Source organism: Helianthus annuus, chromosome 14 (genome assembly GCF_002127325.2).
Source record: "Helianthus annuus cultivar XRQ/B chromosome 14, HanXRQr2.0-SUNRISE, whole genome shotgun sequence".
In the NCBI taxonomy this organism is placed as follows: domain Eukaryota; kingdom Viridiplantae; phylum Streptophyta; class Magnoliopsida; order Asterales; family Asteraceae; genus Helianthus; species Helianthus annuus.
Genome location: NC_035446.2, coordinates 144,092,421 through 144,110,779, shown reverse-complemented (window position 1 = coordinate 144,110,779; position 18,359 = coordinate 144,092,421). Strand labels below are relative to the sequence as shown.

The 18,359-nt window shown below is 35.7% G+C and overlaps 2 protein-coding genes and 1 long non-coding RNA gene across 6 annotated transcripts; 1 reads left to right on the top strand and 2 right to left on the bottom strand.

The window, feature by feature from the left end:
• Positions 1 to 3,125: 3,125 nt before the first annotated feature.
• On the top strand, positions 3,126 to 5,429 carry LOC110904113 (glycosyltransferase family 92 protein RCOM_0530710). 2 transcript variants are annotated; one of them, XM_022149938.2, is made up of 3 exons: positions 3,126 to 3,247; positions 3,346 to 3,432; positions 3,517 to 5,429. In XM_022149938.2, exon 3 carries the CDS (start codon positions 3,549 to 3,551, stop codon positions 5,013 to 5,015), a length of 1,467 nt encoding a protein of 488 aa, XP_022005630.1. In that variant the 5' UTR covers positions 3,126 to 3,247; positions 3,346 to 3,432; positions 3,517 to 3,548; the 3' UTR covers positions 5,016 to 5,429. The 2 variants fall into 2 exon arrangements, with proteins under 2 accessions (XP_022005630.1, XP_022005629.1); XM_022149937.2 differs by having other exon boundaries at positions 3,149 to 3,432.
• Positions 5,430 to 9,273: 3,844 nt separating this feature from the next.
• LOC110904112 (serine/threonine protein phosphatase 2A 57 kDa regulatory subunit B' theta isoform) lies at positions 9,274 to 11,800 on the bottom strand. Of its 2 annotated transcripts, none has more exons than XM_022149935.2 (3): positions 11,686 to 11,800; positions 10,028 to 11,428; positions 9,274 to 9,839 (listed from the first exon to the last, which is right to left on the bottom strand). In XM_022149935.2, the coding sequence occupies exons 2-3, from the start codon at positions 11,294 to 11,296 to the stop codon at positions 9,480 to 9,482; spliced, it is 1,629 nt and encodes a 542-aa protein (XP_022005627.1). In that variant the 5' UTR covers positions 11,297 to 11,428; positions 11,686 to 11,800; the 3' UTR covers positions 9,274 to 9,479. The 2 variants fall into 2 exon arrangements, with proteins under 2 accessions (XP_022005627.1, XP_022005628.1); XM_022149936.2 differs by lacking the exon at positions 11,686 to 11,800 and adding an exon at positions 11,529 to 11,655.
• A 982-nt stretch (positions 11,801 to 12,782) lies between these two features.
• LOC110904111 lies at positions 12,783 to 16,306 on the bottom strand. Of its 2 annotated transcripts, none has more exons than XR_004879549.1 (5): positions 15,987 to 16,306; positions 15,288 to 15,425; positions 14,820 to 15,142; positions 13,655 to 13,742; positions 12,783 to 13,233 (listed from the first exon to the last, which is right to left on the bottom strand). It is a non-coding gene; the product is annotated as an uncharacterized LOC110904111 (long non-coding RNA). The 2 variants fall into 2 exon arrangements; XR_002572354.2 differs by having other exon boundaries at positions 15,044 to 15,142.
• Between the last annotated feature and the right edge of the window lie 2,053 nt (positions 16,307 to 18,359).

Genomic DNA, 18,359 nt, shown 5'->3' with positions numbered 1-18,359 from the left:
TTGAGGGTATAGGTCTCAAGTTCTATCCAATCCTAATCGGATTTTACCGCAGTAAACCTTTGGGCGACGAGTTTTTCTCAAAACTAAAGATAGTGGGCTTGGGCTCTCTATCGTTGTTTGCGATCATGGGCGTATGAAGTTGTCTTTTGCCATTGGGTTACCCGAATAGAATAGCCAGACGTTGATTTCATTTGCCGTTAAAAGTAATTTAGAAAAAAAGGATACAATCCTAATGTTGTTGACTTGTAAAGATGATGTATTGGTGAGCTTACCTTCTTGAGCACCAATGATAGATTTAAAGAATATTCAAACATAGTGGTAAGTGTGTTACGGGTTTGATAACTACAATACATTTAAAAAAGATGATGTATTGGTGGGCCCAGATTTAATGCACTTGACTCTCCTTTCTTATTCACCGAGTGGTATACTTTTATCGTCTTTATAATATAATAATTATTTTCATAAAACAACCCTCGAATAACATTTTTCATACTTATTAAATGACATAAAAACTATATCATACTTTAAGTTGGTTAAATAATTATGAAATAGGAGTATTTGTTGCGGTTCGAAATAATAATAATAATAATAATAATAAGAGTATTTGTAAATACAAAACAAAAACAACGGTGCCTAAAAGTAGGGTTTTGCAAAGGGTCGGATCCGATCCTTTTGGACCCGAAACCTATAGAACCTTTACCTTTTTAACCTTGTAAAATGAGAACCAAAAACCAATCCATTTATGTTTATCCGGTTCCGGGTCCAAAAGGGTCTGATGAGTCAGGTAAAGGGTCTGGTGGGCAAGAACCTTAATTTAGTTTAGGCATGTGAAGAGGGTTGCATTAAACTGAAAAATGTTCCATAATAGTAGTAACATTAATCTAAAAAACAAAAACATAAAACTTTTCACCCAAAATCCCTAAAGCATACACATGATTCTACCTTGAAAAACAGAACCGCAAAACATTTAATGGTATGATCTTGGAAGGATTGGTCTTCGAAGGTTTCAATTGCCGATGGTTTCAATGGCTGAAGTCCGAAATTAGCCGACGGTTTGATGTCGGAAGGATTGATTACTTATACGCAAGGAAGTTGGATAGTTTTAATGCGTTTTAGATTTTCTATGAGAAATATAAGGAACTAGGAATAAATGTAAGTTCGATGGTTGTTTATCTAAGGTTCCAGTGGTTCTAATTTAATACCCACGGGTCGGAACCGGAACCGACCCGAAACCTTTTATTGATGAATTCTTAAACCCACGAACTGACCCTTCTAAGGCAAATTGGTTCGGGTCATTGTGGTTTCGATTCAGGTTCAAGATTCTGAGGTTCCAGAACCATAACTTGTTCACCCCAACCTAAAAGTACCAATCAGCTGTCCAAAAAGAATATTGGTTGGCTCGTTTTAAAAACTGTATAACATCGTACCACTTTAAAATTTATCATATATAACGTAACACTTTAAAATTTATCATATATAAACACTTTAAAATTTATTATATATATAACAAATTATAACAAAATATGAAATTGTTTTATCTTTTGACAAAATACAACAAATTGTGATTTTGTTTTATCTTCTGAAATTGATTATTGATTATTATAATAAAATATAAAGCATAAAATAGTAAGTAAAACACTTCAGTAGTATTCAACCATTTCGGCTGAGTATGCGATTTTCAACATGATCCATCAATGTGAACAATTAATAAAGTTGTTCATTAATAATTAAAGACAATTAACATCTGCACACCACTAACTCTTAACCAGACACCACCTTTCATATGGCCTGTGTAACAAAGAGATTTTGCGTCATACGAGACGTTAAGAGAGCATTAAATTAGACATGCGACATTACGACTCGTATAAGAGAGTTTTTACAATCTAACAAGAAACAACTTACACAATAAGTGGTATACTCGTATGACCCATACAACTACTACCTATACAATCCTTATATACATGTATCTTGGTTTCCATGTTTGGGGACGGTGTCTTAAGAGCATTCACATCCATTCCACCAAATTGTGTTAGTGGAGTTTTATAATATAAAGAGTGTAAAAAGTGGTTTTAAATGGAGGAGAGACAAAATGTTATTATTTATCTATATATTTACCCCTCATAATTTTTTAACACATTTTAAGAGTGGTTGTAGTGGAGAAGAAGAAAAAGGTAATGATAAAACTATAAAAAATATTATTTAATTAAAAATGAGAGAAAAATATAGTCTTTTTAATGTAACAGAGGGTAAAAAATATGAAATTGATGTGAATGCTCTTGTAAGCACCCTTAAATCTTAGGGCATGTTTGGCTAAACTTATTTAAGTGAAAAAAAGACTTTTTGTGAAAATAACTTATTGACTTATGACTTTTTGAAAAGGTATTTTTTAAAAAGTGTTTGGATTATCTTATGGATGAGAAAAGTCAATAAGTTAATAAGTTGTTTTTTAAGAAGTGTTTGTCTTAGCTTATTGATGTAAAATGACTAAAAAGACAAACAAATATAATATAAGGAGTGTTAAATCAGAGGTAATCTGGTAATTTGGTGTTTGAAAAGTTATAAGCTGATCAAAAAGTCACAAAATGTTAACTTCTCAAAAACTCTTTTTTTTCTTTTAGGGAGGGCGGGGCGTCTTCGGGGACTCACCTCGGGGAGGCATTTTGCCGATTAGGTGGGTACCGCCATTAAGGCGGGGGAGTGAATCGGGGAAGCTTGTAGGTGGCGGCTCACCGAGAGAGAGGGGGAGGAGAGAGAGAGGAGAGAGGGAGAGGGGACCAATCACAAGCTTTCCTTTTTTTTTTTTTTTTTTTAAAAAAAAAAAAACCAATTCACCTAAGAGGGGAGTGGCGCCATCAAATTGGGGTGTTAGGGGAGTTTAAGAGGGGAGTTGACGTGGCACACGGGGATTGGTTTGGCGTAAGAGAGGGGACTCACCTATTAGGTGAGCACCCCTTCACCCTTAGGTTTGCCAAAGACTAAAACTCCTTTTTAACTTTTTGATTAAGTAAATAAGTCAATAAATTGATTGGAAAAGCTTAACCAAACATGTTATTAAGCAGCTAAAAAAATCAAATCAAATCAAATAAATATAAAACAATATTCTTTAAAACCAACCGGTATAAAGTCTAGAGTAGTGGGCAAATGGTATAAAGTCCTTTCACTCTCAACGACGGTCTTTGAACCTTCAACTTTTCTACACAATTCTCAACTCTATCCGTTGAAACTTCAAAACCACCAAATTAAACCGGTAAACTTCAACCTCAATCTCATAGTCATCCTTATATATCTATCTTATACTTGAAATTCCTGATGATCTGTAACTTTTATCTTTTAACGCCATGAAAGACCGCCGGAAACGTGTTTCTCTGTTCCTCATCCTCCTCCTCTTCATCTTCACCTTCACTCTCTCCACCCTTCGCCTTTTATTCACCGGTATGTTCATAATTCACCATAATTATTATTTGCATGTTTATCATAAACTTTTATTAAATTTTAATTATCATGGTTTTTTAACAGAGAAATATCATCCCAACTTATTATCTTCTTGGATGACGTCACCGGCGGAAGTTATTTCCGGTGATTTACCGACACGAACTGGTATATCAATTGGAGAAACGGTGTCGTTTCCCGACCAGGTACTGATTTTACTAAAATACCCTCCATCAAGTCCGTTATTAACAAAAGAAGAATTCGCCTGCGTTTATTTTTCTCCAAATACATCCCAGAAATCATATTCATCACCGTTATCAATCGACGGTGAATATCTCGGTCACCAGATCGTACGCTGCGAGGTTCCGCCACGTGGCACGATCGCATCGGTTGGCTTAAAAGCTCGTGCTAATCACGATCTCCAGCCGGGCCCCACACATGACTGGAAGTCGTTAGCTTATGAAGCTTTGATCGACCGTGATAACACCACGGTTGTGTTCGTGAAGGGGCTTAATCTACGGTCAGGAAGGCCCTCCAATGCTTCCAAGTTTGAGTGTGTGTACGGCTCAGGGCAGTTGGTGTTGAGATCAGAAGTTGTATCAATTGCACAAGAGATCGTACGGTGTAAAACCCCTTTAAGCATTTTAACACGGAAACCAAATGATGTCAAAGTGTCTGTTAAAATTAAGGGCCGGGGGGTTTTGGGCTCCATTGCCCGGCCCGGGTTATGGGCTGGACCCGAACGGCCCATTTTGAATAAACATATGGTGTGTGTATGCACTATGCTCCGAAACCAAGCCCGGTTTTTGCCTGAATGGGTCATGTACCATGCCCGAATCGGGGTTGAACATTGGTTTGTATATGATAATAATAGTGACGATAATGTTGAAGAAGTTATAGGATTGTTGATGGATCAAGGGTTTAAGATTAGTAGACATGTGTGGCCTTGGATCAAGACCCAAGAAGCCGGGTTCGCCCATTGTGCGTTACGGGCTCGGGATTTTTGTAAATGGGTTGCTTTTATTGATGTGGATGAGTTTATACATTTGCCGTATGGGGATCGTTTGGGAAGCGTTATTAACAACCAAAGTAGTAGACATGACGTAGCAGAGTTACGAGTATCATGTCATAACTTTGGGCCGTCGGGTCTGAAACAAGTCCCACTGGAAGGGGTGACGGTGGGGTACACTTGTCGGTTGGGGATCCCTGAGCGACACAAGAGTATAGTCCGGCCTGATAAACTGGACCCAACATTGATCAACATTGTGCATCATTTTCATTTGAAAGATGGCTTCAAGCATGTGAATGTAGATAGGAATTTGATGGTGATTAACCACTATAAGTTTCAAGTTTGGGAGGTGTTTAAGGAAAAGTTTTATAGGAGAGTGGCCACTTACGTTTCGGATTGGCAACAAGAGGAAAATGTTGGATCTAAGGACCGAGCCCCGGGTTTGGGAACCCGAGCGGTTGAACCGGATGACTGGTCTAGTCGGTTTTGCGAGATAAACGATACCGGTTTAAAGGATTGGGTTGTAAAGACGTTTAGTGACCCATTAACAGGTAGTCTACCATGGCAGCAAGAATAATGAGTTTTGTGAAGATTTTCTGATGATACTTAATTGGAGAGGATTTTTAGATATAAAAGTGATCCGTACACACAAGATCTAGTATCACTGACTTCCACTATAGCTGTCGGAGGTTGTAACTTATCATGTATATGTAACTATTCTTCGTATAAAAGTTTCACCCCTTGTTGAATTCGTATAGTTACAAACCAAGATTTTCTTTTATCGGGTCACTTTTTGAATATGGGCCGTGAATAGAGATCATTCTTTGTATATTACACGGAAAAAAACGATGGTCAAATACTAAATAGCACAAAGTTTCCTCCCTTGTTGGGTTCATACAGATACAAACCAAGATTTTCTATTATCCGGTCACCTTTTAAATATGGGTCGTGAATTGGGATTACTCTCCGTAAAGGTTCCTCCCTTGTTGAATTCGTGTAGTTACAAACCAAGATTTTCTTTTATCATGTCACTTTTTAAATATGGGTCGTGAATTGGGATCACACTTTGTATATTACACATAAAAAAACAATCGTCAAATACTAAATAGCACAAAAGTTTCTTCTCTTGTTGAATTCATATAGTTACAACTTACAAGCCATGATTTTTTATCAGGTCACTTTTTAAACATGGGTCATGAATTAGGACTACTCTTTGTATATCACACATAAAAAAACAATTATTAAATACTAAATAGCACCTGACGCGGTGCGGTTCCTCAAGCGGGTTCAACAGGTGGTAAACAGTAACACCGTGCATGTTAAGGGGCAGAATTTTGTGTTTAGCAGGGTAGGGTTTGCTATTTAGAAGGGGATAGCGGCGCAGCTTGTTGTCCGTCTACCTGCCATTAGTCTATAATCGTCTCTGTTATAAAAGGTTTATAGATATAATTTTACTAGGTTAATAGTACCAAAAAGTTCTTTGGAGATGCATGAAAATGGTACCCAATGTCTAGGTCTGCCATGGATACATGTGTATATTTTATTTTGATGAGTTATGTAAATTGTAATGTATACATTCTCAAACATTAAAATAGTTTATTTTCGAAATCGGTTTGAAACTTGTCCTGAAAAGAATATTAATGCGATAATAATCTAACTTATTATAGCAATGATAATCAAACTTATCATAGGAATCGAGTAGTGTGCATTGATTATTATTGTAAACTTTTATTTTATTATATACCAACCATGACCAAGCAGGTAACACCATGCCCAATGCTTAGGTGAGCCAACGTTAAACCCAATCCACCTCCTTAACCCAAGCCCCACACCCCTGGAAAAAAAGGGTGTTGTCGTCTGTTGGTAAAAATGTATAAACACCAAATTATTGCATGAGTGAAAAGTAATTGAATGCCATAAATCTATTTATGGTAAGAAGCTTTCGTAATAAAACAACCCATTGATGTATGTTTGAATATATCATATATGGCATCATTTTTGCAAAACTGAATGAATCAATAAACATGCTTGTACAAAACAGGGAACAATCCTACGTATTTACCTGTGGCATGTGAATGTGTTGAAAGAGGTTGGGTGGTATGAAAGTTGAAAAGGGGGTTATAATGACATATTTAACATTTTAAAAAAAAAATCTTGATGAAGTGGTGTTACTCGAGTGTCATAAACATATTAAAAACATAATATATGACATAAAAATTGGTATAGTTTCTTACATCAGCCTGTAATAGTTCTCTATGTTGGTTGGCCATTTGTGACGGCCACCTTCCCTTTTTTTTAAATAGTTATTTATAGGTACTCTCAAATTACGATTTTATCCTTTATTTAAAATAACGATCTTGCCTCCTGCCAAATTACGATTTTATCCCCTGTTTAAAATTACGATCTTGCCCTCAGTTAGAAATTATATTAATGCTTTGTCCCCAACCTAAATTTACGATTTTCCCTTGCTTAAAAAATATATACCTTTGCCCACCGCTACAATCATGCCAAATTAAAATTTGGTTCCCAGTTTAAAATTATAATTTCGCCACCAGTTCAAAATAAAATTTTTATTTTGCCCCCAGCTAAAAAATATGATTTTGACCTCAGTAAAAATATAACGATTTTGCCCTCAATTCAAAATAAAAAAAAATAGTTTTGCCATCAGTTCAAAATATTATTTTACCTCCATTTTAAAATGATGATTTAACCAAAGCTAAAAATTGCAATGTTGCCATAGTTTTTTTTGGGCAAAATTATGGTAGTGTTTTATTTTATTTTGTTTACTCAATTTAGTTTTTATTCGTGCCAAACAACTTCCTAGCATTACACAATTTCCATCGTTTTACTTATTTTTTTTTTATCATAACTATGGTAGTGTTTTTCTTTATTTGGTTAACTCGATGCAATTTTTTTATATGATGTTATAGGTAGCATGTATAACTAACCCAAATAAATACGTACATGTTATTAAACTAAGAAAGATTTGATTTTGCGTCCCGCAACGCGGGCGACGCATAACTCTAGTTAGGTAATAAAATACAGCTGGTGTGTTTCTTTATCATTTTATCCATGTTATTTCCAACCAAAATATCAAGTGTTTTGGAGGAGGTAGAATAAGTGAATAACTAAATATTAAGTAAAGAAAATATCCATTAGACTAAAATAATAACGTATATCATATATAAAACAGCACAAAAGGCGGGTTTGCCTGACGAGTTACACGTCACAGGCCTTTTTTTTATATGAACCTAACTTTTAGGCTATAGCGTGTTGTCATGATCACCATCATCGTCTTGCCACTCATCTCTAATTCACTATTCAAAACTACTACCCTAAGAGTGTGGTCATGACCCAAACCACCACCCTAAATTAGTAAACATGCACACCCTTAAAATATTGGAATAAAAGGAGGCCCATGGTTGCCGTGGTTTAATCCACACGAACTATGGTGGTGTTACGTGTCCACTTGCCGATCAATTTAGTTGGTTTTTGAATCATCTTGAAGTGGTCAAAGCACGTGGTCCATGTTCTTGCTTTGTGCATGGGGTGAACCATTCCTACGTGTGAAGCAACCATTATCATCACATTTCCGTTGAAAGAGTAGTAATTGTTACTGACCAAAATTAGTTAAGAGTTTGTTAGTAGTGGGTCCATCTTTTCAGAAATTGTAGCATGCAACTTATCTATTTATATTTCTGTACGTTTTCATTTTGGAGTATGAATGAAATTAGTTTAATTATCTTTCTATAATTCTAATCTGGTTTCCGTCTATTTTCTTTGGCCAATCGCTTACCGGTTGGAACCACATCAGGTGGATGCTTGAGAGGGGCGGTGTAACATTTACTTAATGATCCTAGTTGGCAATTAATGGTCTAACCCATGCCCCACACCCTTAGCCTTGTAAAGTTGACCCAGGCACTACAATTTTGGTGATGTGTTTCTTGTTTTCTAACCCTGGTTTCCAAATTTTAGAAACCGTAAATTATAATTATCCTTTAGCAAAGACAGCGTTGAACTTTGTTTTGCGTGGGCTGGGCTGGGCTGGGCTGGGCTATGGGCTATGTATGATTGACATATTACACTGTCTTGGTCAAAGATGACGACGCTTTTATGACAATCTTGACACTTTATTGCCATCATAGAGATAATCAAGGGTGTGAACTAAATCGAGACGAGCCCGGCCTCTATTAAGCACGAACTTGTCTCGTTTTATTCAAAAGAGAGGTTCGTTTAATCACTTTGTATGTATAATGTATATTCATAAAACTATGTATAATAATTTGTTATATTTTTTTTGAAAGGAATAATAATAATTTGTTATATAAATTATTATATTATATTATATTTATATAATAATGAAAGACACATAATACTAATTAAACGTGTTTTTTAAAGCTCGGGTATGTACGAGTTTATGAAATGAGCCTCAGTATGTGCTCAAGTCCGGTCTTGTATGTTTAGGGCTAGCTTTAGAGTTGTATTCCATCTACCAACCCACCCCCACTCATTTCAAGCATGAAAGACTTTGGGTTCAAGAATTATGTTTTTTTTAACCATACAAATCATTATACTTTAGAATGCCATAGGGTTAAATACTAATTTTTGACTCGATAATGTTTAAAAGCTTTGCGGGTTGAGTACTTTAGTACTCTCCGAAAATTCACTCGAGTAGCATATTTTGATTTGAGTCTATTACAAGGAATTCGAGAGTTGGCTTATCCCATAGTCAAGCACAAAAATTGAAAAGGGAAACAGAACAATGAAGCCACAACCAAATCAAAGATAACAAAGGTATTATATGAGTGCTAAAAAAATAGAATAAAGAACAATCATAGTGTAAATCCAAAAAGATATATAAAAACAAATGCCTGAATATAATTGAAGCTCTTTCTTGTAACAGAATGGCCAAATTCAATCTCTAGACACCACCACATTCCAAATATATATAGATATAGACAAGAGGTATGCATATACACATTCTTGGCATCCAAACCATACATTTAAAAAAACCGACAAAACGGGTTTTCGAAATGGTTTTTTAGCCACCAATTACCTTGTTAAGAAGTAGCATGGGTGGTTGATTGGTGGCACCAAAACCAGATCTATCTTCAGCAATTTCTTCTAGACGTTTCCAGACGTCTTCGCGTTTAGATTTGGTTTCTTCCTTTTTAGATTCGTCTTCTTGGAACTTCATCAAGCATTCTTCAAAGAGTTCCGGGTCAGCATCTGAGAAGATTTTCCTTACATTTGAAGTCAAACTTCGGACCGCTTGATTCCAGTGGCTTATTGTGTTTCTTTCCAAAGCAGGGAATATAATTGGCAGGATTACTTTGCAGTTTTGCTTTATTAGGTTTTCGATATGATCATTGTTCCACAGCAAAAATGCTCTTTCAGCCACCTACACATATACAACAAACAGTCAAGCTTCTTTTCGATTAAGATTTATGTTAACAGTGAAGCTATCGCAGAATCGCAGGGTGGCATTTTTGACCCATTTAACAGTGAAGCTATCGCAAAATTGCAGGGTGGCATTTAACAGTGAAGCTATCGCAAAATGATAAACATTAAACTATCCAAACAAGTTACCTGAAAGTGTGAACTGCTCAAGCAATGCGAAATCTGGCGAAACAAAGGCACCATACATCTTCGAAACTCAGGAGGCTGAGTTGATTCTAGAACTTCCTCAAGCTCACTCAAGAACATAACCTCTTTTGAGCTGTTTGTAACCGGCCAATACTTCAATAAACCTCTAATAACAGTGTCCGCAAGTTTACAGTCTTTTTCAACAAACTGAGTGATGCAGTAAGATATCTGCTGATGGTACACCGGCATGCATTTAGGCTTGTGAAGTGGTATTAACGCCCTAACAAGAAACAGCTTGTGTTCTTCCTTCAATGGCAAAGCAAAACCGTTGATAATGCTGCCTAAAATTTCTAACAGCTCTGCAATTCCGTTATGCTTTTCGGTTTCGAAAAGGAACCGAAACAAAATATTGTTGATTGCTTTTCTAATAAACGGTCTGTGCACCATAAACTTTCCATACGTACGATGAAGTACAAATTTCAAAAACTCACGTTCTCTTGGATCTTCAGAGTCAAATAAATCTAACAACCGTATAATAAAACCATGGTCGATATACCTTTTTGCCACTTTAGCATCTGTTCCTGATGAATGTACGAATCTTAGAAGAAATTCGTACACTAATCCTAAATGAGGCCATGCGGGGTCCATGGAGTGCTCTTCTTCTTCACCGTCAAAAGTTTCCAACATTTTGTTATCACGAGGTTGCGGTGTGAGTCTTCTAAATATGTTTGCAGACACCATCTTAACTACTTCTTGCATAACGGTTTCCGAAAATTTACCATTTGCAGAAGGCACATAGTCCACAAGTTCAACCAAAATCTGTCTTTTGACCTCCTTTTCTTTCAAACTCTTTGTCGGGTCAGTGAAGTCACACACAACACAACACATACTCAATTTTCTGATAAACAAGTTTTCTTTTTCGGAATTTGGAACGTCTTTGAGCCTAGGTAAAGCCTCATTTGTAGTGGAACTGGAAACCACCTTATTGCGGTTCACATTTGTATTTAAGGCATTATAAAGCTTATCGGCGGTCCCAGTATCTGAACCAGGATAATGAATTTGACCATGACCAGATGTAGGATTCGAACTATTCGATCGATTAAGTCCTACATCATCGTTGCCTTTTGAACTTTGACCATGACCAGATGTAGGATTCAAGCTATTACTGTTGCCTTTTGAAGCGGCAGTTGTATCCGAAGAAGAATTACGGTTTCCTCCATCTCGTTTATGTGTCTTCCGTGACGGTATCCTGTTAAGGATCTGTTTGATCATCACTTAAAGAAGCAACACCTATGGTACAGCATCAAAGAACAACATGTTCTTCATAACAACATCATCATCATCCAAAACCCCTTAGAGATAAACCCTAGATATAATCTAGCAAACCTTGAAAATAAACTTTTCCTGTGATCAAACAAATTACACAAATCCAGATGTTAGGTGTGCAAATACAGATCCAATAATGCATAAATAAACCCTTAAATTCAAAGCTAAAGCTACATACAATTTATTTATATCAAAATACAACAAGATCTGGTGATGATCTACAACAGGCACATAGCATTATCAATTACTGATCAGAAAGTTAACATGAGCACAGATAAAGTGAACAACAACAACAATTGTGCAGTAAATGAAGAACAAATGAGGAAGATACTTACGTGAGGTTTGGTGTTGGAAGCAGATGACAGAGAATATCATGACAAAAAATATATATAAAAGTCAAAAAGAAGATAAAGATAAAGTGGAGGAGTGTTTGAGTAAACCCCATTTCCTCATATAATATTATTATTTTATGTCTTGGTTTATACTTCTAATCATTGTTAATTAGCTTAGGGAAAATAATGATCCTGAGTTTATTATATATTCAGAATACAATGATGTCATAGGTTTTTTTTAACTTTATATAAACGGGTTTTGAGAACCCGTGTGTTGCAGCGGACTTATAATTGTATACATAATTTAAGTATATCATATGAACCATCCGTGTAATTACTAATTAGTATGATAAAAAGGCAACACTTCTCCAAGTATAAAAAATTTATTAATCAACTTTTTAACTAATATAATAACCATTTAGATTTTTAAGAATCATAAAAAAAACCCAATATATATCCTATTTTGTTGAATTGTCTTTTTTATATAATTAGTAACGAAAATGTGAATACATTTGGTAAGCATGTGCAATAACAAAACTAAATTGTCAACAATAATTCCACGCACAAAGTCCAACTTCCAATATAAGTGTAGTATCACTAAACCATATGCATTTATTAAAGCCTAACACCAACACCAATAAAAAAAGAGAAAATAAATTATGACCAATAGAAAAAAGTAGAAATTGAATAGTAATACTGTGATTCATTTGGGAATAGCCCAGTGGTGTTGGTGAGTTTAGATAAAGCTTAGGATAAGAGAGGTCAGGGGTTCAATCCCTATGGTGTGCAATGTTAGCCATTCAAAAAAAAAAATAGTAATATTGTGAGGGGGCTTAATTTTGTTAATTAATATAGAGGTAATAAATGTAGTGTAATTATGGTTGATGATTAGTTAAGAATTTAAAGAACTTTTGTTGTTGGAGAATTGATTAACCAACCAATCGAATAATGTGAGAAAACTTTAGTAGAGGTGATTTAGATTACAACGGTATTGTAGGTTCTTGTGATCATTCAAGAACAACTTATAATTGATTGATTTGTTTTGCTTGTTAGCTAACATACAAATATTTTAACTACTTTTTCAGGATGGATTTAGCGTATGGATCTTGAGATCAATAGTTCAATTAATAATATAACTAGTGTTCTTCATCGTCGCGCGTTGCGCGATTTACAATATGTTTTTTTTTTGTCGTGTTATCATGATATATGTTGTTACAAGAAGGGAATTCATGTTCACTTTCATTTCCATCAAGAAACTCCCTTTTATTGATTCGGTTTATGGGTTTTCTTCTTTTTGTGGGGTTGGGTATTCAGGTATATCGACTCCTGCTTGGATGCATAGCTCTGTTAAGTGTGGGGATTCTACAGACTGAAAATCTTTCTTCGTGTGGGATACGTTTTCCCAAACAATTATACGCTTCGGCTTGAACTATTACGTCCACTACAACAACGTCTACTCACTTGTGGGTTCCCTTGCGGAGTGAAGAATTTGTGCCTTGACATGATCTAAATGGATGACCCATAGGCCCAACATGAATTTCATTACAATACCTATCAGGAAAAAAGTCCCAACATATAAGTTTGTACAGCAAGCCCAAATATACAAGAAAGGAAGCGTCAAGGGTGTAAAGTGGAGGATGCATAAAGGGCGACTTGGTTAATTGATCGAACAGAGTTGTGGTCAAAACCGGTAAATTTTAATATGCGTCAAAGCAGTTCGGGTTGGACTGGGTGATACACATGATGCCATGAACACACACCTATATAACGAAAATACTATAATTTTTCGATAAAGCATCGTTAAGTGATTGTGAGCATTGAATCACATTTCGGCCCACTTTTGAGTTGTTTCACTTGCTCCAGGTTACCCAAATGAAGTAGTTCCCAACTCAGGCTACGAATATAGTAATAACATTTACCAAGTACAAAATTTGGAACATATTTTTAATTTAAAAAAAAACAAATTTCATACCTATAAGAGTGAAAACATGCTTTGTTATAAATGCAGCTTGAGCCTCAACATGATTAGGATTCAAGATGAGTGCACCAGCATCTCTAACCTGGAAAATTTATATAAATTGTTAATATGCATATTATTGTTCACTTTCATATATATATATATATATATATATATATATATATATATAGGGTAAGGTTATTGTAAAAAAGACCAAAAGTGTGAGAAAGATAAAAAAGAATCTCAGCCATTAGATCTAAATTAATTGAAAAGGGTAAACAAGTAATTTATCATTAATTCAATTAATTAAAAACTTCCCATAACCGCCACCTTAATTATAGGAAGTATAGGAAGTATATAACACCATTCAGCAAGTATATAACACCATTCAGCACGTATATAACATCATTCAGCAAGTAGATAACACCATTCAGCAAGTATATAACACCATTCAGCATTCAGCTATATAACATCATTCAGCAAGTATATAACACCATTCTGCAAGTATATAACACCATTCAGTATTCAGCAAGTATATAACACCATTCAGTAAGTATATAACACCATTCAGCAAGTATATAACACCATTCAGCAAGTATATAACATCATTCAGTAAGTATATAAACAATTCAGCAAGTATATAACACCATTCAGCAAGTATATAACACCATTCATTGACTAAACATCTGGTCAAAACATATTTTTTTCTCTATATAAGTATAGCAATATGGTACTCATATTAAAGATAAAAAAACGCTCGTTATTATGGTGTAATTTAAAAAAAAAAGTTACGTATAAAAAGTTATGGACGTTTAAAAAAGACGGGGGGAGTTACATATGCATTACCTAATTTCTAGTGGGTTTAAAAGACTATATTGCCCCTAGATATTTCAAATCAGTCCAACTTAATGAAAATATCTTACAATTTGGTTCCTATTGATCTCAACCATTAGATCAAAAGATCTAATGGCTGAGATTCTTTCTTACCTTTCTCACACTTTAGGCTTTTTTTACAGGATCCTCTACCTATATATATATATATAGTAAGGTGACATGGCGGACTCTCAATGGCCAAACCAAACTCATGCCCCCAACCCAAGCCCCACCATACCCCATGGGCCTGGGTTTGAGTTTGCTTTCCACATGTCAACTCATGCCCCCAAACCCACGCCCACCATACCCCATAGCCTAAACTCTAAACTGCAAAATGAAATAATCAAGGTATGCTCCCATCGCCATCATAGGGCGGACCAAGAAACCCTTGGATGCGCCTAAACGCGCCATCATCGAGCCAAAATCCAAAATTGATGGCTCGGATCAGCCATGGCTACAACATAAGTTGCCATGCCAAATGGCAGAGCAACATCACAGCCACAATACAAGACCGTTCAAATGACCAATCACCACTTATTATTATAGCTTAGTTTTTCCCCGCGCTCGCAACAGGAATGTGATATTTTTTTCTCACGCAACGCGGTAGCAATTTAGGCATGACTTTGAATGCTGCACAATTGGAAAAAAAAAAAGATAACACTTGTTACTAACCTATTCTATAGAAACACTCTACAAACAAAATGCTAAAAAAAATCCCAGTGAACTCCAAACCAGAAAGAATAACACAAACTCACAACTGAAACTATATGCTTACCATTATTGGGAAAAGCTTTCATGTCCAACACCAATATAATAGAAATTCTCACAAAGAGAATTGGTATTACATTGCATGCCCAATTTGCGTACATACGGTATACAAAACAAACACACGTATACAGTCACCAGTTCCGATCTACAAAATGCAAAAACAACATAAAAATTCATTACTTGGAGCATTTTATTACAGTTTCTTTCTATGACGTTATTGCGTTACATAACATTACTAAGTGTAAACGTAAAGTAATACTTTTAGGAATCTTTTATTTGTGATCATAAAAAGTGCTTTTTAAAGACGTATATTTGTATTCATTTTGTCATTTTCTACACAAGAAAAATGGATGAATTTATTAAGTTGATTTACATATCAATAAATTTTCCGACTCATCATGTTGACATAAGAATCCAGACAAATCCGGCTGACTTCGAAGTAAGAGTGTATGAAGAAACAACCTGCAGTAAATTAAATCTCATGAACCACTTAAAAAAACCCTAACCCCCAATTCAGATACTTGTAATATATGTTCGTATCAATCTTTTAATGAAAGCAAGCATACATGTTTCGATTTTACGTACTTTATGGGTTAGGGTTCATAACCACAAAATAAATCTACTTGTAATCACACAAATCACATGGTTCAGACAATGCAAGCAATTGAATAAACAACAAATCAAGCCCAAACCGAAATACACGAACCTAAACCATGATGGTGTGGATATTCAAATGTTTCGTGGTGGATAAGTCGCTGGATTGCGACGGAAGCAGTGAGCTTCTGATCCTGCTCTAATCCACTATGGATACCATTCTCATTCTTTCTCAGAACACAGAAGAACAATCCCGATTGACGAAGATCAGTTTACTACGATTCAGATGAATGTTCGTTCAAACAAAGTGGGTGGTGGAGCTGTGGCTGGAGCGGCGACCTTGTAGAGAGAGAGAGAGAAAGGGCTGAAATTATGGCCCCCGGAGAGATTGAAAGAGAGTTTTAATCTGATAACACGTGTGGTGAACCGCCCAAATAGCCCAATCACCAAACACAACCAAAAATACACTGCGTGTCTATGCGGTGATGACTTCATCACCGCTAGATCCTCCAATGAAAAGTGTATGGCACTGTTCATTCAGTTTGTTTATTAACATATGTTAATTAATTGATTACCAATGAGGTGGTGATCTATTAGCAAAGACATAGCTCTTAAACATTAGAGTTTGAGAGAGGGAGGTCTTGGGTTCAAGTCCTAAAAACAACAGGGATTAAAAGAATATTGTCGTTCAAAAAAAAAAGATAATATAATTGATATAATACAACCTTTACGTACAATTAACCTATACATTAATACATGTGACATATAGGGTTAGGATAAAATACAAGGTCTCCAAAAAATAAGAAGTCCTAAGAATAATATCAGACGGACCCTGATTGACAAACGGCATTGAAACCGTCTCATTGAACTCTACGGTGTGAGATTTTAGGTTTTTGTTATTAGATGTTTAGCTTGTAAATTTTAAACTTTTTATTTACATCATTGTATCTTTTTATTTATATTTGTGTCTTTTTTTATATTTGCGTCATTGTTTATTTTTTGTGACTCATTGTATTATATTTTATAATCTATTTTGTCTTTATATACTTCTTATTTTTAAAAGCTCCATGTAATAACATATACAAACACATTTGCAAGATAACGTATATCCTTGTGAATTTATCATTAAGGATCCACATAGTTAAACTTTATTTAGTTAAACTATTTTCAACATCATATTGCCACATGGATAATGCCTTTTAGTTTGTTTGTCGATCTGAGGACTTTTTCATATAATCCATTTACATATACTATTATTAGAGGGCAGGATCCACTAAAAAGTAGGGTTGGCATAACGGGTTAACCCGATCTGTTAAAACACGAACACGATAAGATACGAACCCAAAACACATAAACATGAACACGACACGAAATCTTATCGTGTCAGACTTTGGAAACACGAACACGAACCTGTTAATAAATAGGTTACACGAAACGACCTGTTAAGACACGAAAAAAATCACCAACGTATTATACGACCTGTTTAAGACACGAACACGACCGAATTGGGGAAGCTGTGAACCGGATAGGGAATGGTGGTGTTTGTGAGAGAGATTTAAAATTAGGGACTGGATTATGGAAAAAGAACCGCTTGTGTTTACGTATAATTTGTAACACCTCGAAAAATTTCGTCCAATAATGTCTTGACACGTGTCATAAGGTTCCGGTATGTGAAAACAAACTTTAGAGGGACTAAAAGTGACAAACAGTGAAAACTATGGAACGTAAGGGTCCAAAGTGTCAACAATGGATAAATAGACTCTATGATAACCCAACATAATGTTTATAACCTTAAACGAATGGTTCATGGATCATACGAAGCGGAAAATGCCCAAAAGTGAGGAATTACAAACTATAGGGGCCAAAAGTGTCAACATGTTGAATTTATACCTCTGAGTGAACTTTTGGCAGACCCAAAGCTTTGAGAAGCTAAAATATACTCACTAGAATATGTGGTAAAAATTTCGTGAAGTTTCGATAACGTATGAGAAAGTTATGGCCAAAACCGTACTTGAAGGACTAAAAGCGTCAACGTCGAATTTCATGGCTTTTCGGTTGAGCGCAAAGTTATCCGAGGACATTACCATGTTGGTAAATGTCCTAAGGTTCTTAGAAACCAAGTTTGGGGGTTTACGGGTCAAGATAAGTAGCCGAAACATCGCACACAAGATCAGGGACCAAAGCTGCCAAGTTTGAAAATAGTTTGGCTGATCAGCAGGTCAGGCGACCCGCCTGGACAGGCCCAAGCGGGCCGCGTGAGACCACCAGTAACAAAATTTCGCGAAAATTGCAATCTGGTCCGAATTTTGAAATGGGGAACAGCTGGGATCACCTCTAAATTGCTCCAATAGATGGTCTTGCATGCCTATCCTACTGAGAACTCACTATAACCTCTGTATCCTCCATAAATCAGATCAAAGTTCATTTTCTTGGGCATTTGCATTTAGTAACAAGAAGCTCTCAACTCTCAAGAACTCTCAAGGCA

Excerpts from the sequence above, each read along its gene's own strand:
- LOC110904113 (XM_022149937.2), top strand. The coding sequence starts at position 3,339 with ATGAAAGACCGCCGGAAACGTGTTTCTCTGTTCCTCATCCTCCTCCTC. Across the intron at positions 3,433-3,516 it reads CCTTCGCCTTTTATTCACCG|AGAAATATCATCCCAACTTA; the intron begins GTATGTTCATAA and ends GTTTTTTAACAG.
- LOC110904112 (XM_022149935.2), bottom strand. The coding sequence starts at position 11,296 with ATGATCAAACAGATCCTTAACAGGATACCGTCACGGAAGACACATAAA. Across the intron at positions 9,840-10,027 it reads TGAGCAGTTCACACTTTCAG|GTGGCTGAAAGAGCATTTTT; the intron begins GTAACTTGTTTG and ends GTATATGTGTAG.